At 35.2% G+C, this 26,065-nt stretch overlaps 2 protein-coding genes across 2 annotated transcripts; both read right to left on the bottom strand.

Moving 5' to 3' along the window:
- Positions 1 to 1,249: 1,249 nt before the first annotated feature.
- LOC101892142 (mucin-2-like) lies at positions 1,250 to 10,872 on the bottom strand. The gene is made up of 6 exons (XM_005178695.4): positions 10,767 to 10,872; positions 10,588 to 10,696; positions 3,091 to 3,419; positions 1,927 to 2,690; positions 1,489 to 1,860; positions 1,250 to 1,411 (listed from the first exon to the last, which is right to left on the bottom strand). The coding sequence occupies exons 1-6, from the start codon at positions 10,785 to 10,787 to the stop codon at positions 1,288 to 1,290; spliced, it is 1,719 nt and encodes a 572-aa protein (XP_005178752.2). The 5' UTR covers positions 10,788 to 10,872; the 3' UTR covers positions 1,250 to 1,287.
- A 2,143-nt stretch (positions 10,873 to 13,015) lies between these two features.
- On the bottom strand, positions 13,016 to 24,005 carry LOC131806705 (mucin-2-like). The gene is made up of 6 exons (XM_059131311.1): positions 23,888 to 24,005; positions 23,617 to 23,728; positions 23,244 to 23,551; positions 17,237 to 18,057; positions 16,648 to 16,932; positions 13,016 to 13,192 (listed from the first exon to the last, which is right to left on the bottom strand). The coding sequence occupies exons 1-6, from the start codon at positions 23,912 to 23,914 to the stop codon at positions 13,069 to 13,071; spliced, it is 1,677 nt and encodes a 558-aa protein (XP_058987294.1). The 5' UTR covers positions 23,915 to 24,005; the 3' UTR covers positions 13,016 to 13,068.
- Positions 24,006 to 26,065: the final 2,060 nt, after the last annotated feature.

The following is a 26,065-nucleotide window of genomic DNA, read 5'->3' as shown; positions in this document are numbered from 1 at the left end:
ATGGAAACATGGTGAAAACGTAAAAAATACTTGAAATCGGATTTAGACTTACACTAAAAAAATGGACCGATAGGTTCATTGTCCCTACCCATCCTATACACCAACAGAGACCTCAATATCAAACTTCGGTATTCCAACTTTATCCTTTCGCCCAATACCCAATTTAGTACCATCCAGTACTTTTTGTACAATTATGGTACACATTTCCGAAACCACCTCCATATGTCCAGCCCAGACATGAACAGCGACCTTAATACTAAATTTCAGATTTCAAGCTATGTATGTACTTTTCGTGCATTACAAAACCAACTTTAGTAACATTTAGTACAGTTCCCACATTTGGTACACATTTCCAAAACCATCTCCATAAGTTAATCCCAGATACCAATATCAAATTTCGGGATTCCACTTCAATGCCTTCACCCAATACCCAATTTAGTACCTTTCAAACAATTATAGCACACATTTCTAAAACCACCTCCATATCTTAACCACAGACGCCAACAGTGACATCTATATCAAATTTCAGGACTTCAGATCTTTCCCTTCAACAAATTTAGTACCATTTAGTATTTTTTTTTTACAAATATAGGACGCATTTCCAAACCATCACCAAATCGCCATAGCCAGAGAACAGTAATAAAAATATCAAATTTTCGGAATCTTATCTATTTGCCTTCATCCAATACAATGTAATCTGTAATTTTCGTACAATCATAATAGCACATATTTCCAGGCTGCACATGAACAGCTACCTTAGTACCAAATTTCAGATTTCAAGCACTATATATTAACCCAATACCAATTGGAACCAAATATAGTACTATTTAGAACTTTTCGAGCACATGTAGTACACATTACCAAAATCAACTCTTTATCAGAAACCTACCACTAAAAGGGACTCTAATACAAAATTTCAAAATACAAAGTCTCAAACATACCACCAAAAGGAGCCCTAATAGAAAATTTCAAAATACCGGCTTCATACACTGAACCTAAACAAAACATTTTTAAATGCAGTGCCATTTAGTACCGTTCGCACACTTAGAACTAATTTCCAAAACCTCGATCATATTTCAAAACTACTTAATTCCAACTCCAAAAAAATCCTAAATAAAATTTATACTACAAGTTTGTACCTAGACGTCGCTTAAGGTACCAGAAATGTTAGATTCGTAGAATAAAATTTCACCAATCATCTGCATTTTAGTATTGAAATTTATTTCACAGTTTGATATCAAAATTTATATTTTTTTATTAAATAATGCTGTGACAACTTCCTGCCTCTTAAAGACAACTGTCTGGCTTGACATTAACGCACAATTTGGTATCCTCATGGAAGTACTGGCCAGCGGGGCAAGACTTTAGCATGCCATCCAAAGTGCCATTTAGAATGTAGCACATGACGAATCTGCACGAAATAAAAATAAATTTATGATTAAAATGAGAATGAAGTGAGTATCGTATCGTATCGTAATCTCAACTTACTTGGTACAATCGCCATCGTACTTATACGAACCACTAGCGCCGGCATCCAAACAGATTTGTTTTGGATCACGTGGCGGATTTGTAATGGTTGCCTGAGTTGTGGTTGTTGGGCTTTCTTGATCGTTTGCCGGTGTTGTTGTGGGAATTTTCACAGTTGTTGTTGTTGTAGTTTCTGGATTTGGATTCGTATCTGTTGTTGTAGATGTTGAAGTTTCGGTTTCCCCAGGATTCTTCGTCGTCGTCGTTGAAGTCTCGATTTTACAATCACTTGGTTTCTCAACGGTACAGAATTTCCTCTCTCCATCAAAATACTGTCCAGTTGGACATGTTTTCTCAATACCTTGCAAAGTTACACCATAACACATTATGTATCTAGATGAGAGGATAGTAGGAGATCAATAAAAATATTGCATTGAAATATTGAAAAGAATAACATACTTGGTACAGGTCGGATCTGAATCGGGCTTAAAGAAACCAGTTGAACCCTCATCTTGACATAATTGATTGGGATCACGTGGTTCTGTTGGAGTTGGAGTCGTGGTTGTAGTAGCCACAGTTGTTGTTGTTTTCGTTGAGCTGGAAGCTTCAGTGGTTGTTGTACTGAAGACCGTTGTAGATGATTCTGTTGTAGATTGTTCAGTAGTGGTGGAGGTGGTTGTGCTAGGAGCCAGGGTAGTTGAACCTGTAGTAGGACCTCCGGTGGTAGTTGTTGAGCTGGGTGTTATAGTTGTCGGTTCAGTGGTATATTCTTCGGTAGTGTCGGGGAGTGTCGATCGTGTTGTTGATTTTTCAGTTGTGGTTGTTGTTGTGGTGGTGGTGGTGGGGACCATGGTTGTCGTCTCAGTTATGGGTTCTTGGGTAGTTGTAATTATATTCGTTTCTGTAGTAGGTTCATCGGGGGTGGAGGTTGTAGTTGGAACAGAAGTTGTTGTTGTCTCGGTAATGACTTCAGTTGTTGTTGTGGTCGTAGGCAATGTTGTTGTTGTGGTAGGTAATGTTGTTGTGGTGGTAACTTCTTCAGTTGTTGTTGGATATTCTGTCGTTGTGCTATCGACTTCAGTGGTAGTGGTGGCGGGTAACTCCGTTGTAGTACTGTGCACTTTGGTAGTTGTTGTAAATTCAGTAGAAGTTGTTGTTGTTTCTGGCTCATATGTCGTTGTTTCGGAATTATCTCCATCGGGGGAAGAGGGAACACAACTAGCCTAAAAATGATGGAGTTTAATAGTAATTTGATTTCAGTATTATTAAACCATAAAATAAATTACCAAATTTTGAATTTTGAAAAAAAATCTTCCAAATTATTTTTTTGATTGCGATTTGTTTATCCACCGTAAATTATATAAACAAAATTTTGATTTTAAAAAAAAAATATTTTTGGGAAAATTTTAGATTTTTAATCATGAATAAAATTCTCAGAATAGTTTTTGAGCGGATTTCAGATCCATATTTGTAAATATTTGAAAATGTTTTTGGGAGACGTTTAGAGTTTTAATTCCGAACATTTGATAAGGCAATTTGAGTAACTATATTTTCCATCACAGCCATCTAACCTTGTTGAAAATATCTTCTAAAGTGTGAATAGTTTTGTTTTTCACAACTTACCTTAGCCAACGTATCATCATAGCAAAAATCAGCTTTGTAATTTATATTACAAACTGTATTTGCCGGGCAGTCCATGACCAGATCGACGGGTCCATCTAATATGGATTCTTTTCCAAAACAAAAACCATAGGTAGTTTCACTCAGACAAGCAAATACTCTATCTTCGTCACAGATGCCACATTGATTGCCCTCACGTATCATGGCGTCACTATCCTCGACAGCATCGAATGGACAAACCGGTGTTTCTTCATCCGGTGGATAACAAATATTTTCACCAGACGTACAAACGTAATCATTTGGGCAGGTAAAATGCTCTTCCATAAGAACGCCTATAAGAAAATATGGAAAGTTTTATTAGCATGGATTTAAAAAAAAAAGAAAACATGTTTTTTGAGCGATATTTTGAAAGACTTATGGAGCTATAATATTTTTTTAAGAACAAACGTGCCAATATTTTGAACTTAGGAGAAAAATATAAAATTATTAAGTCTGTTTTCAAATTTTTAATTTTTTTCGACATTTTGTAAAGGATTTTTTAAGATATATTTTTTTAAAGACCAATCGTATATTTAAAAGAGAAGTGAAAAAACTGACAGACCGACTAAGGATCAACGTCCAGACGAAACAGCTAATACTAGAATCCTGAAATTTTCCACGAGGGTTAGTCTTGGTGCGAAGGCCTGGCAATTCATAAAAAGGGGTTCGAAAAGTACTAAAATGTACTAAAAATGCAATACTTTGCAATGGACAAATGGAATCAAATTTGGAATCAAGGTCAATAATGGAGTGCAGGAAGAGCGAACCAAAGGTTCGAAATGTGTACTATAAGGTGGCGAAAAGTTCAAAAATTGTACTGAATTTCTAAAATGTTACCATTTAATAGTAAGTGAAGGGCTAGAGCTAAGAATAACGTATGAGAATTAACGTTGGAAATTGCGTTTGATACATGAAGATCAGAGGGCTGCAACGAGTATGCAAAAATTCAAGCATACTCGGTTTCTTACCAGAGGGCTGCAATGAGTATGATCGAGTAGTCTTGATCACACACACTGGAAATACAATCAAACTCAATCAGTCGGTTAAATGTAACATGTTCATTCGAGTTGCTCAAGCCAAACGAAAAAGTTGTGATCGAACATGTATTGATCGAAGTTTTATGTTCGCACTCAAACAGCTCACATGAATGTTTTGTTTACGAACTAATGTTGAACAATACATACCGAAACGATCATCTCGGATGAGTATGATCGGTTTGAATTTTTTTGAAGGGTGAGTGATTTGATTCGATTAAATACGAAAGATCGAATCTGAGCGTAATCTTGTATTGTAGTTTTGGTATGGTTATCAATACTAGAAGCAGTACCCAATAAAGAAATCGAAACAAATGGTATTTATTAAATAACGATTTTTTATTTCATTTGGGCTTATAGTATACCAGACTTCAGTGGCTTATTTCTAAAAAAGAACACATTATTTCTAAAAAAATAACAAAAAATCAGACTTCAGTGGCTTATTTCAAAAAAAAGAACATATTATTTCTAAAAAATAACAAAAAATCAGACTTCGGTCACTTATTTGTAAAAAAGGAACACGTTTTAAAAAAAAAAAAAAAAAATAATAATAATAATAATAATAACAAAAAATCTATTTCAGTTGCTTATTTCTACAAAAGGAACATATATCAGTCTTCAGTATTTAGTTGCAATTTTTGTTAAAAGAATTTAAAAACATTAAACTGTCAACAGCTCTCGGCCCAATACTGTTCCTTTTCTCTGTAATTATATTGCCTGCCAAAGAAAAGGATCTCTCTGCTGCTGCACTGCTAGCCGGTATTGTGTGCATTTCTGATGCTAGTTGTGACAAATATGGGTAATTGGTTTTGTTATTTTTCCACCAATGCAACGAAGTAAAATGTTCTGTCATACCCGTTCAGCGCAATATTTTTCTACTTCGTCTTCAGGCTTATCCAAAATTTGAGTTGCAGAAGATACTTGCATTAAACTTGCAAAAAAGAAAGTGCCATTGTTTTTATTTGAGGTTGTCCGCCTACTTGTTTCCATATCGACTGTACATGCAAGTTCGAAAGTAAAATTCGACAATGAAGTTGGGGAAGGAGTGTTCGGATTTGAATTTGCAACGCAATTGCGTATTCTGGAAATGCAATACTCCTTTATATTATTTATTTCGTTTGGTTGGATATTAATTGCGGGAGGGTATAAGAAAAAAGCAACTTTGTGTAGCAAATTTAAATTGGGAATCCATATATCCTCAATGTACTTCGTAATATTTCGTTTTAAAATTAAAATTGCTGACGCATCTTGAGAACTCGGATTACAAAGATTTCTAATTGTGTATATGGATGGAAGCACGTAGCATAGCGATGGGGAAGAACAAAGTTGCAATTTTTTAAAAACTATTTCAAAATTCTCACAGATTTCCACTAGTGCTGTTACAATTGTTATGTCAATGTGCAACATTCTCAAGCTCTCCTCATTTCTCGTTAGAACATTGTTTTTTTCGCCCCAATTGTCCATTATCGATTTTAACATTCTATAATGGGAATTCCAACGTGTAGGACACTGACTTTTCAAAGATGTTGGAAGAAGGTGTTGCATATTTGCCTTTTTGAAATATTTCACCATTTTCTTACACGACTCCAAGACATCTGTAAGTTCTGTGGTGGCGGCGAACGATTTATCCAACACATTGGAGAACAAGTGACTGCTACAGTTCAGGCGAACATTCTGCTCTAAAGCCTTAACAATGTTTGTTCCTCTGTCTGTAACAAACATCACTTTATCGATATTGTTAACATCAAACTCACTAAAAACGTTTTTTAGTTTTTTTTTCAGAATATTTGAATGTGTGGACCGCTCAAAATCCATTGATTTCATTCCTAACACTAAATCAAAGAATTTATAGTCTTTTTGGTAGTGAAATGTCACACCCAAAAAGTTCCGTTTTATGTAGTTATCCGTCCACATATTGATGGTAGCCGATGCTGTACCGCTGTTTACAATATCATTTATCTCTTCTTTGAGTTCTTGTTTTTTTCTCGTTAGCGTAAGTTTTTACTTTTCGGGAAATTGTTGTAGGATCAGGTAATAAATCGTCCACATCTACGTGTTCACCATACGTTGCCCCAATCTTTATGAGAAACTTTGCTAACTCAATGAAGCCAGCACCACTAACAGCAGAAAATGGTCGGCAGTCAAATTTGTACATTTTTCTAAAGCCATTACTTTGTCGTTCACTGACACGGATTTTAAGGGTTGCGATTCCTTCAACATTTTACAGCACCCATGTCGTGTTAAATTTTATGTTTGGCTATTGTTGTACCGCAAGGTTTTATTACAAGTGCGGCAGAAAACAAAGCCAGGTAAAACTGTGCCATCTGATCTTAAAACATGAGTTATGATGTTCCACACAAAACTTCTACCTCTTCGTTTTGTAGATAACGTGTAGTTTCCATTTGCAACATTTTCTGTTACACTCTCACAATTTTCTTCCATTTCAAATATAGTTCGTCAAAATTACCTGCGCAGGCTTATTTGGATGAATAAACAATGACGCTGAGCGAACTTGATTCAAAGAAAACAATCACGGTTGTGATTGCTCATTTACATTCATGTGCTCGATCAACTCATGTTGCTGAACACATCAAACCGTCACGAACACTCATGTTTGATTGGAAGTGATGTGATTCAAACTGAGCGTTCGATTCGATCCGAAAACGGTCAATTCATTCAGAAACCAAACGACTGCATCAACAAAAATCATGTAAGAAACCGAGTGTGGTTGAATTTTTGCATACTCGTGGCAGCCCTCTGTTTCTTACATGATTTTTGTTGATGCAGTCGTTTAGTTTGATCTGAATGAAATTACCGTTTTCGCTTCGGATCGAATCGAACGCTCAGTTTGAATCACTTCACTCACAATCAAACATGAGCGTTCGAAACGGTTTGATGTGTTCAGCAACATGAGTTGATCGAACACATGAATGTAAATGAGCAATCACAACCGTGATTGTCTTCTTTGAATCGAGTTTGCTCAGCGTCATTGTCTATTCAACCATTTAATCAAATTGGGACAGTTTATTATGACTTTTTTAATATTTGAAATGGAAGAATATTGTGATAGTGCGACCGAAATTGTTGCAAGTAGAAACTACACACGTGTAGGTAAACGAAAAGGTTTTTGAAAAATCTTGACCAATATTGTAAAATAAAAAAAAAAGTATTTAAACATTTTTAGTTTTCTAAATACCAATGATGTGTTTCTTTATTAAAAAATTTAATTTTGTTTTTTTTTTTGTTTTCAAATAAGTTACTGAAGTCTAGCATACCAAAAACCCAAATAAAATGAAAAATTGTATGCTTATAAAATATAATTTGTACCAATTTCTTTAGTGGGGACAGCTTTTAGTTATGAAATCCTAAGTAAAATTACAATCATGATTTCGCTCAAATTCGAACATTTGTGTTTTAATCAAATCAAATCACTCACTTAACTAGGATAAATAAAACCGATCAGACTCATCATAGATGATCGACCCGTTATGAACAATTCAACATAAGTTCGTAAACAAATAACTCATGTGAGCTGTTTGATTGCGAACACAAAACTTCGATCAATACATATTTGATCACAACTTTTTCGTTTGGCTTGAGCAACTCGATTGAACATGTTGCATCTGACCGACTGATTGAGTTTGATTGTATTTCCACTGTGTGTGATCAAGCCTACTCAATCATACTCATTGCAGCCCTCTGATGAAGATGCTTTTGGAAATGTGTACTGAGTGTGCGAAGCATATAAATGGTACTCAATTTAGAGGAGTTTGGTTTAGGGTGAACGGATGAAGCTGGAATTTTTAAATTTTGTATTTTTGTTTGGTTTGTGATAAATAAATGGTTTTGGAAGTGTTTTCTACGTGTGCACGAAAAGCACTAAATAGTACTGTATTTGGTACAATTTGGTATTGGGTGAACGGATAGTGCTTAAAATCTGAAATTTGGTATTAAGGTCGCTATTTATGTGTAGGAATGTACACTATAATTGTTCGAAAGGTAATGAATGGTTTTTTTTTTTTTTGGTATTGGGTGAAGGGATAGAGATAGGATTCTGAAATTTGATATTTACATTACTGAAGATATCTGTGTTTGTACGAAAGGTACTAAATTTGGTATTGGGCTGAAATCCTTACATTTTATATGGATGTTACTGTTGGTGGCTGTTGTTGAGAGAAGAAGTTAGCTTAGTAATTGTGTACCATAAATGTACGAAATGTACTAGGTGAGACTAAATTTGGTATGGGGTGAAGGATTAGAGCTGAAATTCTAAAATTGGTATAGATGTCACTGTTGGTATCTGTGGTTAAAGTATGGAGGTGGATTTGTAAATATGTACTATAATGTTTCAAAAAGTACTAAGTGAAGAGATAGTGCTGGAAAATAAAAATTTGAATCTTAGATCTCTATAGGTGCCTAGGATTAAGATATGCAGGTTGTTTTTAAAAGGTGTATTATATTCTTACGAATAGTACTAAATAGTACTAAATTTGGGATTGGGTAAGGGAATAGAGAAATCCTGAAATTTGCTAAGGATGTCACTTGGTTGTTTAGAGCAGGAGCTGATTTTCGGAACGCGTATTGTTATTTTTCGAAAAGTACTAAGTAGTAATTGGATTGAGTATTGGATGAAGGGATAAAGCTGGAGTACCGAAATTTGATATTTTGGTCTCTATTGGTATCTGGGAAGTGGTTTTAGAAATGTATGCAAAGTTGTACCACAAATTTGGTATGGGGTGAAGGAAAATAGCTGAAATCCTGAAATGTGGTATATATGACACAGTTTGTATCTGTGGTTAAGATATGGAGGTGTTTTTGGAAATGCGTACTATAATTGTTTAAAAAGTACTAAGTGCTACTAAATTGGGTATACTGTGATGGAATAGAGATGGAATCCCGAAATTTGATATTGAGGGCTCTGTTGATATCTGAAATTGAGATATGGAGGTAGTTTTGGAAATGTTTACTAAACAGTACTAAATTTGGTATTGAGTGCAGGGATACGGCTGGAATCATGAAATTTGATATTGAGGGCTCTGTGGATATCTAAAATTGAGATATGGAGGTGGTTTCGGAAAAGTGTATTGTAATTGTGCGAAAAGTACTAAGTGGTACTAAATTGAGTATTGGGTGACGGGATAGAGCTAGAATCCCGAAATTTGACATTGAGAGCTCTGTTGGTATGTGGGATTGAGATATGGTGGTGGTTTAGAAAATGTGTACTATAAGTTTACGAAAAGTACTAAAAATTAAAAAAGTACTAAAAATGTTGAATTATGAAGGCATTGGATGAAGCGATAGAAATGAAATCCTGAAATTTGATATGGATGGAGGTAGTTTTGGAAATTTACCAAAACCAGCTCCTTATCTCAATCACAGACATGAAATTTCAAGACGTCCTCTCTATCCCTTCAGCTAATACGCAATTTAGTATATTTTAAACAATTATAGTACGTTCAAAACATACTAAATGGTACTAAAAGTGGACGTTTGATGTCTGTGGTTGAGATAAGGAGCTGGTTTTGGGTATGCGTACTATAACTGCACTAAGTGGTAAAATCCCAAAAATTTGCTATTGAGGACTCAGTTGGTATCGCGTGGTTTTGCAAATGTGTACTATAATTGTTTAAAAAGTACTAAATGGTACTAATTTTGGATCACTGTTGGTGTGTCCAAGATGGAGAGATGTAGTTTATTTTGTATATGCGTACTAAATGTTACTAAATTTCGTAATAGGAGAAATTACAGGGCTGAAATCCTGAAATTTGATAGTGATGTTGACGTTGAAGAGGACGTTGAAAAGTTTTGGACCGAAAAATTTGATGTGATTACATTGTGAAATGGTTTTACTAATACCTATGGTACAATAAAAAGGTAAGGTAGATCTATCAGTTGATTACAATTTTTTCTAAGTGTGCCCGATATATGCCAATTTTGTTTATGTATTTATTGTTTTGAAAAATAAAAACCCAGTATTTTCAAAATCCACGATTGGAAGACACGTACATTACGGGACGCGCCAGTTTTGCCATGGAATTGAAAGATCGAACTGTTTAGATCATATTTTTGAAAGAAAAGCCAGAGTTAAAAAATGAGGAATAAAATATTAAATAAAATGAAAACAATTTATTTCCATGCAAATTTGACGGGAAGCGGGCATAGACTCAGGGCTGTATTTCTGAAGTTTTAATATTTTCCTATTATTTTTTTCCGAAAATGGAAAAACTTAAAAAAAATATATAAAACATTGAAAGTCTGAAAATTTAGTACGATTATTGAGAAATTTTGGATAAAAAAATTGTTAAACTGAACAAATTTTGCATATTGAGAACCAAAAGGGCCTAACACGGAACTAATCTAAAATTTTAAAGTGGATCTTTTGCTGACGCAATAGCGGTCACTTGCTAATAGTTATATAAAAACTTACCATCTACACATAATGAAAAGGTATTACGACTGCGACAGGCTGCCTCATTACTCTGCTGGCACACATCGCAATATGCATCTATGGTGGTCAGGGCAATGGCCAATAGGAGCTGTAAATTTTATATTAAAAAAAAAATATTCTAATTATTTATTATCTTTGGAATCTTTTGTTCAACTTACAATATTTAACAAAAATTTCATAATTTCTAATCTCCAATTCCTCAATATTATTTGTTTTTTACTTCTTCACCGTTCCGTTAACAACCGCAACTATTTAGCAAAACAACACTTAGCAAATTAATCACAAAAAAAATTGGATCATGTTTATAAAGTTCTTTTATAAATGTCCGCAAGTTATCTTAACAATGGCGATAGGAAATATCTTTATGTCGTTTATCACAGATTTGAAGGCGATACTGAGAATAATTGGTTATATAGCATATTTTGGATATTGATTAGGTGATTTTTTGAAATTAAACTTTTAAGACATTTTAGCACAATTGGAAAATCTGACGTTTCGATCATGGAAATATTTAGTAAGGTAAAATTGACGCAAAGCCTAGTCATTGAAAGCAATAAAAATCAAAAGTCTGTCAAATTCGGTTATTAGAAGTAATATCTATTGAGTGAGAAGAATTCTCGCAGGCTCTAGAAATAGTTACGATACACAGAAAAAAAAATTATAATTTTCTTTCGATATTTGTATCCATATTTTGGTCTCTCCATATTGGTCATGTATTTCTCATAGAATCCTTATCATTATCAAATAATATGTTGTAACCGGAAACTATTTACTTACAAAACAGGACCTTTACGCGTTTTTTAATATTGACAAGTTGCAGGAAAAAGCTATTTATTAAACTGCCACCAAGAGCAATCGTTATATATTAAGGAGACTAGACTTCACTTTTTTTCTTTGAGAGTTCAGTTTTTGCTCTTTTTTCGCTCGTTACCGTGATACTGGTAACGTAGCCCGACGTCAAGGAAGTGGACGGAAGAAAACAGCAACATCAGCAGAAATGGTTCGAAAAGTAAAGAAGCGACTTGATCGAAACCCGCGTCGCAGTGGCGGAAAAAATGGATCGTGAGCTAAACATATGACAATATACCATTTCGCAAATTTTGAAACATGAGCTCGGGTAAAGCCATTGAAATTCCAAAAAGTGCAAGAACTCACTCCGCTACAGAAAGAAAATAGACAAAAGAAAAAGAAAAATGGTGAACTGTCGAATTTGCTTTTCTCCGATGGGAAAACATTCGTTGTCTAGCAGTTTGTAAACAAACAAAATGATCGTGTTTACTTGCCAATGAGGTCAGCTGAAAATGTGCACCTTCGGTTGGCCACCAGAACTCAAGCGCCGGCCATGGTGATGGTGTGGGCCGCCATAACAGCCGATGGTCGCTCTCCGCTCGTATTAACCGACCGTGGCCGAATATTTTCGCTAAAATATTATGGGGGGTGTATTAAAGCCTTGGGCACTGAAACATTTTGGCCGCAGACCTTTAACATTCCAAAAGGACTCAGCACGTGCCACTCAAGAATTGTTACAAAATGAGGTTCCTCGCTTCATTTCCAGCGCACAATGGCCACCAAAATCTCCGGATACCAATCCGTTGGGCTATTGTGTCTGGAGTTGGCACTAAAAAATACCAAAGTATCGATCACCTCAAGCAAGGGCTTCGCCGGGCAAAATACCGCAGAGCAACATTCAGGCAGCCTGTGACGGTTTCATTGGCCGTTTAAAGGCCATAATTCGTGCCAAAGGTGACCAATTCGAACAAATCTAATCTTATTCTAAAAATTGATGCTATTTCCGACATTTGTTGCATTCATTAAAAAAAAGGAGAAATTATGGCGTTTGACTTTGTTGAATTTTTTTTATTTCACCCTGTATACGTGATAAATGAGTGTATGTTAGTTTTGACATAATCAAACTTTAAGTCATTGACACTTGTTTACAAAATACTCTCTAAATAACCTCCAAAATTATCTAGGAACAACAAATAGGCGTTTATGGCTTTATTATGGTGCCAAATTATATGATATCTTTCACACAACTAATACAAATGGCCTAGTCTTATTCGGTAATTTCATGCTTATTCAGTAAACACCTCGAAATAAAAAAAAAATTTTGGGAAACTCACAAAATCTTTTGTTTGCAAAAGAAAACATGTGCCAGAAGTCATCAGAATAGGAAGTCATTAAACTTATCATGAGACTCAAATTGTATTTGATATGATATAATATAATTATATGTTAAATATTTAGTATGTAATACACTTTTTATACTTTTTAATAATTTCGAGAGTATTATACACATTTTTATATATTATTGTAAAACATAATAAAATAATGATATTTTTAGGTTTTTATTTCTTAAGATTTTTATTTATTATATTCTTGGGAATAAATTATATCTCTGCAATATAAAATATAGGTCAAGTTTGCTCATAAATGTATTTTGTACATAGATTTTTAGTTTTAGGGACATCCCTCAGGCTTTTCGGCTGAACAAATCCTATTGACTGGATGGAAATATTCTCCACTTGGACAACTCTTAATTAGACCAGAGATTTTGCCGCTCATCAAATAGCATAATACATATCTGCAATTGGAAATAAATAATTAATTTAGTAATGTAATGAAAAAAATTAATAAAATTTTAGAATCAAAAACAAGTAAGCAAAGGCTACAGTCGAGCGGGGCCGACCGTTGAATACCCTACAACACTATAATAAACGATACAGTTTATATAGGCGAGATACTCGAAAGAATTCCACAAGATATTGTGACAAATAATAAAAGAAAACCATCAGGTTTCGTTCTCTAATTTTCGAATAATAGCAACTTAAACTAATTTGCTCATTTCCAATTTATTGGTAGATGTTGCACTTAAATGGTCTTCCTAGATCTGGAACCAATATTTCCCAAAGACCCATAATCTCTCAGAAGTGGCAAAAGATTAAAATTTATTATTGGTTTTTGACTGAAATACATCTATATGAGATACAGCCATTTGACTATATTCTTCAACGAAATCAGCGTTAACGAAATAGTCAGAAGTGCGTCTTTCCTCTATTTGTGAATTCTCCAAAAAGTCACTGGAATGGACCTTTTCGTATTTTGTCTACAAAAGTTGGCAAACAATTTCACACATTGAATATTTTTGGATGGCCATTAAAAAATGGTTGGCTTTTGCAATGTCCGGTAACCCCATTCAAATGTGCCTAAGGATCGGGCGATAATTACGACATGCTGACAATTTTGCAGTTTTCTGGTCCATTTCAACCTCTAAATATATGGCGATCATCTCCAAAAAGAGTAGGCTTCTATTCTGACCCTCATCTTATCCCCATGCAAAATTTCGTAGGGATCGGGCCATAAATGCGATCTGTATATTATATCCTGATATCCTAACTACTTAGTTTTGTTAGCTGTAGAAATATTACCAAATATTTAATTTAAAATGAAAATATGCCAAAAATATGACAAAATTAAAAAAAATATGAGAAAATATTACAAAATCAATATTTTCATCTTTAGAGAGATATTTTTATGCGATTTTTTAGGCGTTTTTTCTTTTCTGCCAAGAGGCAATTCTGAATTAATGAGAACTGTCAAAATCAGTTCAGCCGTTCTCGACATAAAATAGATCTTCCAAGCATATATCGCACATATTTTGCTATATATCCGATTTGTTGGATCTTAACATCAATGTAAAGATCAGAAGTAACCTTGTCATGGGTTTGTAATTTCGCCGGGATTTAAAATATTCGCGGTTTAATGAAAAATTTTGGATTTTTTCAATAAAAAAGATATGGCCTATTTTACCCGCTAAATATTATCCGATGACCACCAAAATTGATAGGCTTCTTCCCCGCCCTAAACTCTAGCTACATGCGAAATTCCGCGTCGATTGGTCTATAATTGCGACCTGTATAGCTACTGCAAAATCCGACATTTTTTCAGTATTTGGTCCATTTCAACCCCTAAACATTTGGCGATCATCTCCAAAAGAAATAGGGTTCTATTCTGATACATAGCTAGATCGACTCAGCTCGGCGAGCTAGGAAGATCTATATATACTTTCCTATATGGGAAACCAATATTTCGAGGTGTTACATAAATTCTGGCCCAATCAAACTTATAATACCCCCAACACATAGTGTTGTAGGGTATAACAAACGTTTAAGGAGGCCAATCGAGCTTCTCTACATTAATAAATCATATAGTAAATCGATTGTTGAACGATTATACTGTGCAGCAACCAATGTAAGGGGAGTGAAAGTTAATGTCGCATAAAAAAAATATTGGCCTTTGAAGGGCATAATTCGTGACCAATTCGAACAAATCTTAACTTATTCTAAAATTTGATGCTATTTCCGACATTTTTTGCTTTCATTCAATAAAATTTAAAACAAAATGTAATGATGGCGGTTGTCTTTGTTGCAGTTTTTTCATCTCACCCTGTATATTCATGATCAGCATAAAATTCTAGGCCGATTTAACGATATCAGTCTGTCTGCCTGTCTGTTGATACACATTATTCGACGTAGAGCTTTAGCATTTGGCAAAACAAATTGTGTTGTGTATAAGTTGGTTGGTATTGAAGAGGAGATATATCGGTCCAGGTTTGGTATAGCCGTCATATGACGGAGCCTCCCGATATTCGTTATTTTGATTTTTTTTCGCTACATTTTTTTATTGATTTGTCTAAAAATTAGTATTTGAAGGTCATAATGGGTTCTAGCTCCTGTGGCACAACATTGTAGGCATAGGTCCACGTTTTTGTATAGCTGTACCTCTCGATATTCGGTATTTTGATGACTTTTGCCACATTTGTCCATGGATTTGTCTAAAAATTGATATTTGTAGTTCGCAATGGGTTCTAGTTCCGGTGGCAGAGCATAGTATATATATGGGTCATGTTTTGGAACAGCCCCTATATAACGGGATATCCCGATATTTGATATTTTGATAATTTTTGCTACATTTTTCCGCGGATTTATCCAAAAATTACTATTTGTAGTTCGTAATGGCTTTTAGCTCTTGTGCCGGAACACAGTATGTGTAGGTCCATGTAATGGTACCTCCGAATATTCAGTATTTTAATAATTTTTGGCACATTTTTTTAAGGATTTGTCTAAAAATTGGTATTTGTGGTTTATAATTGGTTTAAGCTCTGGCAGCAGAACATTGAATATGTAGGTGCACGTTTTTCTATAGCGCACATATAACGACCCACTGAATTTCGTTTTTTAATAATCCTAGTCACATTTGCCCACGAAATTGTAAGTCTGTCTTTCCGTTTGTAACACCCCGAAATTTACATTTTACACCTGTTCTTGATCTGCATAAAATTCTATGTCGATTTAAGGTCGTCCGTCTGTGGAAATCACTCTAGCTTCCGAACGTATTGAAGTAGGTTGATAAATTTTTACTCAAATGTGTGTTTCGTCTACAGGACTTTTGGTATTGAAAATGGGCTATATAGGTCCAGGTTTAGTTATAGCCCCCCATATAACGGCACCTCCCTATATTCGGTATTTTTATGATTTTAGCTACATTATTTACCGGAATTGTTTCGTAATTGAATTTCCTAATAGGTACTACAATTTATGACAGAAAATGGTCTATACAGGTCCAGGACTCCGTATAGCCCCCATATATCGGCACCTACTTAATTCGATATTTTTATGATTTTAGCTACAATATATCGGATCTGTTTCAAATTTCGTATTTAAAGTTCGTATGACGGAAAATTGACTGTGCAGGTCCAGCTCTTCGTATTCCTCCTAAATATCGGCACCTTCGGTATTTTGATGATTTTAGCGACTTTATTCACCAGACTTGTTTGACATTTCGTATTTTAAGTTCGGAATCGGTACTATAGCCTATGACAAAAAATTGCTTATACAGATCCACGTTTCGTATTTTTGAAAATTTTCAAGTACCTTCCAAATGATGGAGGGTTATAAAAGTTCGGCCACATTGTTCATACGCGTTTGAAATACAACATTTTGAATTCCAAATCATTAAATCTTTACAAGTTTTACTCACTTGGTACACGTAACATCATCATCGGTCTTATATGAACCAGTTGTACCGGCATCTGCACAAATCTCATTTGGATCTCGTGGTACTGCAGGTGTAGCGGCAGTAGTCGTTGTTGTGGTAGTTGTTGTAGTAGTGGGAACGGTGGTAGTTGAAACAGTAGTCGGACCATCAGTAGGACATCCTGGTGGTATTACTGTAGAACAAAATTTCGCCTCTGGATCAAAAAATTGCCCAGCCGAGCAACTGTTGAGCAGGCCCTTCAATGGATCACCATAGCAGACGACAAATCTGAAAAAGAGATGAAAAACAAATAAAAACGGCTATGAAAAGGACAAAAACTCCTTAAATTGGAATGCGAAAATGGAGATTGGGTGTTAGGACATGCATCTCAAATGTATAAAATAAAATATATATACCCAAGTTGGAATTGGGCCTGGAATGATATTCATCTAGTTTAGCCCGAGAACCATAGTAAGCCAGATAATTTTGATTTTTATTTTTTGCTGCGCAATTTTTACATTAGACCCTATTTCTGCTTAGGTAACTTCCCTAGAAATGTTTGCCGCAATAATATTTCCACAATAATACTTACTTGGTACATGTTGGATCATCATCGGGAGGAAAGAATCCGGTTTTACCTGTATCCAAACAAATTTCGGTTGGGGTACGTGGTCCGGATGGTGTCGGCAACATGGTTGTGGTTGTTATTGTAGTTGTTGTTGAAATCGTAGTGGGCACCGTTGTTGTAGTTGTTGTCGTGGGTTGCACTGTTGTGGTAGTTGGTAGCATTGTTGTAGTCGTGGTTGGCTGCATTGTGGCTGTTGTTGTTGTGGATTCCAAAGTTGTTGTAGTGGTTGTTGGCTGCATTGTTGTAGTTGTTGTTGTGGGTTCCAAAGTTGTTGTAGTGGTTGTTGGCTGCATTGTTGTAATTGTTGTTGTGGGTTCCAAAGTTGTTGTAGTGGTGGTTGGCTGCATTGTTGTAGTTGTTGTTGTGGGTTCCAAAGTTGTTGTAGTGGTGGTTGGCTGCATTGTTGTGGGTTTCAATGTCGTTGTTGTTGTAGTAGCTTCTGTAGTTGTCGTCGTAGTTGGCAAAACAGTGGTTGTTGTAGTGGCTTGGATAGTTGTTGTAGTTGGCAATACGGTAGTCGTTGTTGTTGTAGGCATTGTGGAAATAGTTGTACTAGATGTGGCGGCCTCTGTGGTTGTTGTCGTCGGTATTGTTGTGGTTGTTGTACTGGCTGTAGTCGTCGTCGTTGTCGTCGTTGGTGTTGTAATTGAGGGCTCAATAGTTGTGCTTGTAGTGGGCATTATTGTTGTTGTCGTTGTAGTTGGTATGGTAGATGTTGTTATTATCATCGGTGTTGTTGGGGGATCATCCTCTTCATTTTCACCGGCATTAGGAATGCAGCTTGGCTGAAAGAGAAAAAATTGAAACAAAAAATTTGACAAAACGAGAAAAGATTTAAAAAAATGTTTAATATCGGCTAAAAAGAGACAAGTGCTAGTGCTTTCGATACCTTTATGACTAATTAACTAATTTTTTAAATGAAGATATATAACAAGATTTGCAGGCACCTACAAAAAGATACCCTACAGTACTATTTGTAGTTGCCCGACAAAAATATAACAAATTGTATAATTCAGTATTGTGAGTCGAAATGAAAACAATTTAATCTGTATACACTGGTGGCCAAAACTAAAGCAACTTAAATCGCAAAGACAATAAATGTCCTGTAACTTTTACAAAAATGAACAAATCGTAATTATTTTTCCAGTTTTAAATGAGGGGTTTAATTCACTTTCAAGAAACTAAAAATAAAAATACAAAAATAAGTTTGAACGAAAAATAATATGTGGAAAACTAAAATGACCCAATTTTTGCTTGGTCAAAACTAAAGCAACTTTTGATTTTTTATTTTAAAATAATTAAATTTTGGCTAGCAGTCGATAGCATAACCATTATTTTTGATAGCAGCTGCACACATACGAGGCATTCAATCTATAACACGCTCAATTTGATCCTTGGGTGTGCTTTTCCAGGCACCCCGAATTCTTTAGAAAATGTTGTGCTTATTTATTTCCGAATCTCTCTTGATCTTCCTACCTACGATACTCCAAAGGCTTTCTAAGGAGTTTAGGTCAGGTGATTGTGCCGGCCATAACAAAATATGAATTTTTGACTCCCGCAACCAATATTTGACAAGTTTTGATACAAGTTTGGGATCATTGTCATGCTGAAACACACAAATCAGCCCAATATTTTACTCAGCGTAAGGGAACAACGTGATGTCCAACACATCTTTGTAAACAAACGGATCCACAACTTCCTTTATTTTATGGATAGACCCAAGTCCATAGAAAGAAAAATAGCGCCACGCCATTTTTGACCCTCCCCCATGCTTCACTGTACCTTTGCAACACTGCGGCTTGAGTCCTTCATTTTTTGGTCTTCTCACCGTAAAATTTTTCACGTCTGAGCCTTTAATTTTAAACGTAGACTCATCCCAGAAATAATGTTTTTTCCATTGAGCTTGGTTCCACTTAATATTATCGTTTCCGAAAGCCTTTTTGATTTTTTCAGATATAAATGGTTTTTTGATGTCTTACGGGCACGCAGACCAGCTGCCACTACTCGTCTACGCACTGATCTCGAGCTTATATCCAATGATTGCTCTCTCACCAATCCTGTTGAACTCTTAAATAGTTGTTTTTTATTTCTCTCACAATTTGTGGATCAGTATGGGCTGAAGTTCTTCACGGCCTTCATCCGTTATGGACTGTTACTACTGATCCAGTTTCAAAAAAACCGGCTTAGTGCACAGACATAATTATGAAATCACATAAATATTTATGAAATATTTCTCGGAAATCATTTTCTGTGATATGTTGTTTTGATAATCACTGATAATTTGCTGTTTTATTCAGGTACAGTATTTGCTTCTAGCCATTTTTAAATTTTTTTTGGCAGTACTTAAAAAACGAAAAGAAAAACACATACTGTTGTAAAAAACTTCTCAAAAAGGATTTATGACAAGCGAAATTGTCGAAGGAAGCAAAAAGTGATAAATATCACAGTAAAAACCACTGAAATTGCAGCGGTTATATGAATGTACAACAGAGTTGCTTTTGTTTTGTCCAAGCCAAAATCGGGTTAATTGACTTTACCAAACATAATTTCTTATATAAAAAAGAATTTTGGTTTTATGTTTTAGGTTTTTAAAAAGTGAATAAAGTACCTAATTTAAAACAAGAAAAACTTTCTCATTTTCTTAATTTTTGAAAAAGTTACAGGGCATTCATTCTCCTTGTAATTTCAGTTGCTTTAGTTTTGGCCACCAGTGTATATAAAAGAGTAGTGGAATAACTGACTGACTGAGAATCAACGCCCAGACGAAACGGCTAGAATTTTGCACGAAGATCAGTCCTGGTGAGTAGGTTGCGATTTTGGCAATTCATACTAAAAGGATACGAAATGTACAAAAATTTACTTTTTATTAGACAAATGAAATGAGCTCGAATACTGAAATCTGGAATGAGAGTCACTGATGGGGTGCAGGATAGGTATGAGAATCAACGATGGAAAGTTTTGGAAATGTGTATTAAGTGTGCGAATTGTGCTGAATGGTCCCAAATTTGGAACAGGTTGAACGGATGAATCGGAAATTTTGATATTTTGTTTTGGGGTCTCTGAAGGTAGTAGGTTTGCGATAAAGAGGTGGTTTTGAATATATCTACTACAAGTGCACAAAAAGTACTAAATAGTACAATATTTGGTACAATATAGTATTGGGTGAACAGATGATTGAAATTTGTTATTAGGGTCGCTGTTCATATGTAGCCTGAACATATTGAGGTGGTTTCGGAAATGTATACTATAATTGTACGAAAAGTACTAAATGGTACTATATTTGGTATTGGGTGAAGGGATAGCCTGTGACCTACAAATTAGATATTGAGGTGTTTGTTGGTATCAGGAATTGAGATATGGGGGTGGTTTTGAAATGTGTACTACAGGGTGAGATGCAAAAAACTACAACCAACTTTAGACTGCTGTCATTTCTAAGCCAATCGTCCGACAGCTGTTAAAATTATTCCAGTGACAGCTCATTATATTGTTTACAAGCGCACAAAAGCATTTTGGTGAGAATTTTCCAAAAAAAAAATTGATGATGGAATTCTAGCGTGATAGTGTGATTTCTTTATATTTCGCTGGAAAACCACAAGTGGCTATCGTTAGGGCACTCCAGCATTTAAATGTGAATAAATCTTTTGTGTCAAGGAAGTGGATGGAAGAAAACAGCAACATCAGCAGAAATGGTTCGAAAATTGTCCGTGTCAATGTAAGGGTCAGAAATGAGCTTTAGGTGTATTTGTGATCTCGCCGCAATTAAAACAAATCGCGGAAGTTTTAGGGTATTTTTTACACAGAAATTATGGTTCACTTCAACCTCTTAATATTAACCCATAACCATCAAATTTGGTGTGCTTCAGCCATGTTTTATGCTCCTCCCCAATGCAATTATCGATTGGTCCATAACTTTGACCTGTAGGGTAACTGCTAATCAGGAATATGTTTTTTTTTTGGTCCATTTCAATATCTAAATATTTTGCGATAATCTCCAAAAACAATAGGTTTATGTTTACCTAATTTTTTGTGATGATCAGACGTACACACTCATGTCTTTATATTTGTCTGGAAAACCCGAGTGGCTATCGTTAGAGCACTCCAACATTTAAATGTGAATAAAACTTTTGTGTCTCGTACCATCGTTACGGTGATACTGGGAGCATAGCCCGACGTCAAGAAAGTGGACGAAAGAAAACAGCAACATAAGCAGCAATGGTTCGAAAAGTAAAGAAGCAACTTGATCGAAACCCGCGTTGCAGTGGCCGAAAAATGGCTCGAGAGCTGAACATATCGCAATATTCCATTCGGCAAATATTGAAAAATGAGCTCGGGATAAAGCCATTGTAATTCCAAAAAGTGCAAGAACTTACATTCCAATAAAGAGAAATAGACTCAAAAAAACTAAGGAGTTGATTCGCTTGGCCGAAAGTGGTGAACTGCCGAATTTGGTTTTCTCCGAGCAGTTTGTAAACATACAACATGATCGTGTTTACTTCCCAAAGAGGTCAGTAAATGTTAATGTTAACCTTCGGTTGGCCATCAGAACTTTAAGCTCCAGCCATGGTAATAGTGTGAGCCGTCATAAAAACCGATGTTCGCTCTCCGTTCGTATTAATCGACCGTGGCATCAGAATAAATGCCGAATATTATCGCGAAAATATTCTGGAGGGTGTATTAATACCTTGGACACGCAAACATTTTGGCGCAGACCTTGGACATTCCAACAGGACTCAGCCCCATACCGCATAACAACATTCGGGCAGCGTGTGACTGTTTCACTGGCCGTTTGCCAAAGGTGACCAATTCGAAAAAATCTAAACTTGTTCTAAAATTTGATGTTATATCCGACATTTTTTGCTTTCATCAATAAAATTAAAAAAAAAAAATTAAAAGTTGTGGCGTTTGACTTTGTTGCAGTTTTTTATCTCACCCTGTAGATGGATTTCTGAAATGTGGTATAGAGGTCGCTGTTTGTTTCTAGATTTTACGTATGGAGACGTTGAGATAGTTTTTGCATTTTGGTTGTACAAAGGCCTAACACGAACTCTTGGAACGAATCTTAGTTTTAAGACAAACTTTTCGCTGACGAAGTTGCGGGTACTTTTTAGTGCAATATTAAAAAAAAATATATAACAACAAATATTCAACTTTTTATTGGCATATTTTATGAGTTTTTTTTTAGTTACTCGTATTATGTTTTTCTTATCGGTGAAACAGTCAGAAGTGACCCTTACGTATATTAGTGATCTCGCCGAAATTAAAACTAATCGAGATTTAATAGAAGTTTTAGGGTATTTGGCCTATGACCATCAAATTATATAGGCATCTGCCCACCCATAAACTCTTTCCCCAAGTAATTGTCGATTGGTCCATAATTGTGACAACGGCAAAATCTGGACGTTTTTCGGTTTTTGGTCCATTTTTACCCCAAAATATTTTGTGATCATCTCCAAAAAAAAAAAAAAAAAATAGAATTCTATTCTGATCACAACCATAGCTCTTACCAAAATTTCGCAATGATCAGACGCACGGACACATATAGCCAGATCGATTAAGCTCGGCGAAATAGAAACACACATAACATCGTGGGTCTAGGAACAATATTTCTCGGTGTTGCAAACTTGTTGGTCTAATAAAACTTAAAAAATCCCCAAAACGTAGTATTTTTTAAATTTACGGATTTACAAAAATATTTTTTTATTATTTTTTAAATAATTTAAAGTTTTTTTTTTAAATCCATAAAAGTAGTTCTCAAAAAGTTGTGAGAAAATTGATTGAAATTCCCCAGTTTTCAGAGTATTATGTCTTAAACAAATTTAAAAAATCCAGCATTTTCAAAAATACGCGATGGTATCTTAGAACTTCTAACGACCTTAGACAAGGATATCTCATAGTATCTCTATATATTTTCAATTACAAGATTCGGGGCTCTTCTGAAGAATGCTCCTTTTTCCATTTTCCCATTACTCACCTCTGCATCCGCTTTATCGTTGCAAAATCCGGATTCCAAACTGATATCACATACAGTATTTTCAGGGCAATAGGAAACAAAACCTTCCATGGGGGCATCTTCTCCAAAACAAAAACCAATGGTGGTCTCATTGAGGCAAGCAAAAACCTTATATTTATCACAGATGCCGCAATTGGTGCCCACCGGTGGTGGTTCATCGATGCGTGGACAACTTGCCGGTAGACTATGGGCCTGAGGATAACATATTAATATGGCCGATGTGCAGACATAATTTTCCGGGCAGGTTTGATACTCCTCTGTCGGTTTGCCTTAAAAACCAAAAGCAAACATAAGTAGTATTTCAATCCACAAAAAATAAAATTTCCGAACTCACCATTTACACAGGGCGAGTAACGATTCAGGCTATGGCAGGTCACATTATTACCCGATTGGCAAACATCACAATCTGCATGGACTCCAACCACCCATATTGCAGCCCACAATAGCTAAATGAAAATTGAAAATTATTGATTTGTTCCAGAACTGCAAGAAGGTAATGGTAACTCGATGTTATCGAAAAAAAAAGCAAAACTAGTAGATGCTTGTAGGTTCTGGAACAGAGCATACGTTTTCCTTTCATGGCAAATTATTTTGAAAATCCTTACCAATTTCAATGTAATTTTCATTTTCATTTGCAATTTTTTTATTTTTTTTCTTTAAACAATTTCCGCTCTTCGTACTTTGTAATTCACCAAGACTATTTTGGCAACTAATAACGATTATATCTTTTTCTCCAAAATTTCGTAGTAAATTCTATTTTATTATGTTTTCTTTCGGCTTTATATCTTTACGACACCTCGTGTGACAATAACATTGAAAGTGTAGCGAATTTAGAACAGTATTGAAGTGAAATACAGTAGACTCGGCGTTCAGAGATAAGAAAGTCCAAAAATTGTTTTGTTTGTATGGATGATTTCCTTGGAAGACTACTAAATTTCGGGGTAACGCATGTGTCATATTAACATAAATTCTAAATTTTATAAGGTCATATTTTTAAAGATATGGGTCAAAACCATGCGCTTTATGTTTGCGTTGAATAAGGCGGGTGTTCCCATAATGAGTGACTACTGAATATTTTAAGATTCTGGGGAAATTAAAACAGTTTATGAAACCTTTTTAAAAAATCCGAGCATAGGCTTGGGACAAGCTCTGATAATTAAAAAAAAAATAAGAGTGAAGTTCTAAGGCTCCTCAGAAATTTTCAAAAAAAGTAATCTGACAATCCTAAGGAACTTAAATATTCAAAATTTAAAAATCTTTCAGTACATTGACAGTCTCTACAAAATTCATAAAAATCAACAATCATGGCTCTGGCATTGCTAAAATTATTCAGAAAAATCAAAATTAAAGTACTGCAGATCCTGTAAAATCTAAAAAAATTTTAAATTTTGAAAATATTCACAAAAATCCTCGATTATATTTGTATCTAGCTATCTTCAGAAAATTCAAAAAAAAAAAAATATACGGTTAAGTCCACTTTAAAATTTTAGATTTGTTCCAATAGGCCTTTTTATACCCTCCACCATAGTATGGAGGGTATATTAAGTTTGTCATTCCATTTGTAACACTTCGAAATATACATTTTAGACCCCACAAAATATATTTATTCTTGATAAGCATAAAATTCTATGTCGAATTAGCGATGTCCATCCATCTGTCCGTATCGCGAACAGTGGAAATCACTCTAGCTTCCGAAAGAAATGAAGTAGATTGATAAAATTTTACTCAAATGTATATTATGTCTGCAGGACTTTTGGTATTGAAAATGTCCTTTGGTAATGAAAAGTAGGTCCACGTTTTGGTATAGCCTCCATATAACGGTACCTCCCGATTTTCGTATTTTAACGATTTTAGCGACTTTATTCACCGGAATTGTTTTAAATTTGGTATTTGAAGTTCGAAAACAATACTACAGCCTAAGACAGAAAATTGTCTGCGCAGGTCCACGTCTTCGTATAGCCCCCATACAACTCCCGATATTCGGTATTTTGGTGATTTTAGCTACATTATTCACCGATTTTTATACCCTACAACACTATGTGTTGGGGGTATTATAAGTTTGATTGGGCCAAAAATTATGTAACACCACGAAATATTGATTTCCCACATAGGAAAGTATATATGGATCTTCCTATCTCGCCGAGCTGAGTCGATCTAGATATGTATGTCCGTCCGTCCGTCTGTCCGTCTGTCCATGTTAATTTCTAATCACTCTACAGGTCGCAATTATGGTCCGATCTTCACGAAATTTAAAATGAAGGTGGGGCTAGGGTCAGAATAGAACCCTATTTATTTTAATGATGATCGCATAATATTTAGGGGTTGAAATGGACCAAAAACTGAAAAAATTCCTGATTTTGCACTTGCTCTACAGGTCGCAATTATAGACCAATCGACGCGGAATTTCGCATGTAGCTAGAGTTTAGGGCTGGCAAGAAGCCTACCCATTTGGGTGGTCATCGGATAATATGTAGCAGGTAAAATAGACCATATTTTTTGTGTTGAAAAAATTCAACATTTTTCATTAAACCGCGAATATTTTAAATCCCGGCGGAATCCAAAGCCATGACAAGGTTACTTCTGATCTTCACATTGATGTTAAGATCCTACAAATCGGATATATGCTTGAAAGATCTCGTATATGTGGAGAACGGCTGAACTGATTTCGACAGTTCTCATTAATTCAGAATGGCCTCTTGGCAGGAAAGAAACAACGTCTAAAAAATCGCATAAAAATATCTCTCTAAAGATGAAAATATTGATTTTGTAACATTTTCTCATAT

The sequence above is a fragment of the Musca domestica genome, unplaced genomic scaffold (genome assembly GCF_030504385.1).
Source record: "Musca domestica strain aabys unplaced genomic scaffold, Musca_domestica.polishedcontigs.V.1.1 84, whole genome shotgun sequence".
NCBI lineage: Eukaryota > Metazoa > Arthropoda > Insecta > Diptera > Muscidae > Musca > Musca domestica.
This window is presented reverse-complemented; position numbering and strand designations above follow the sequence as displayed.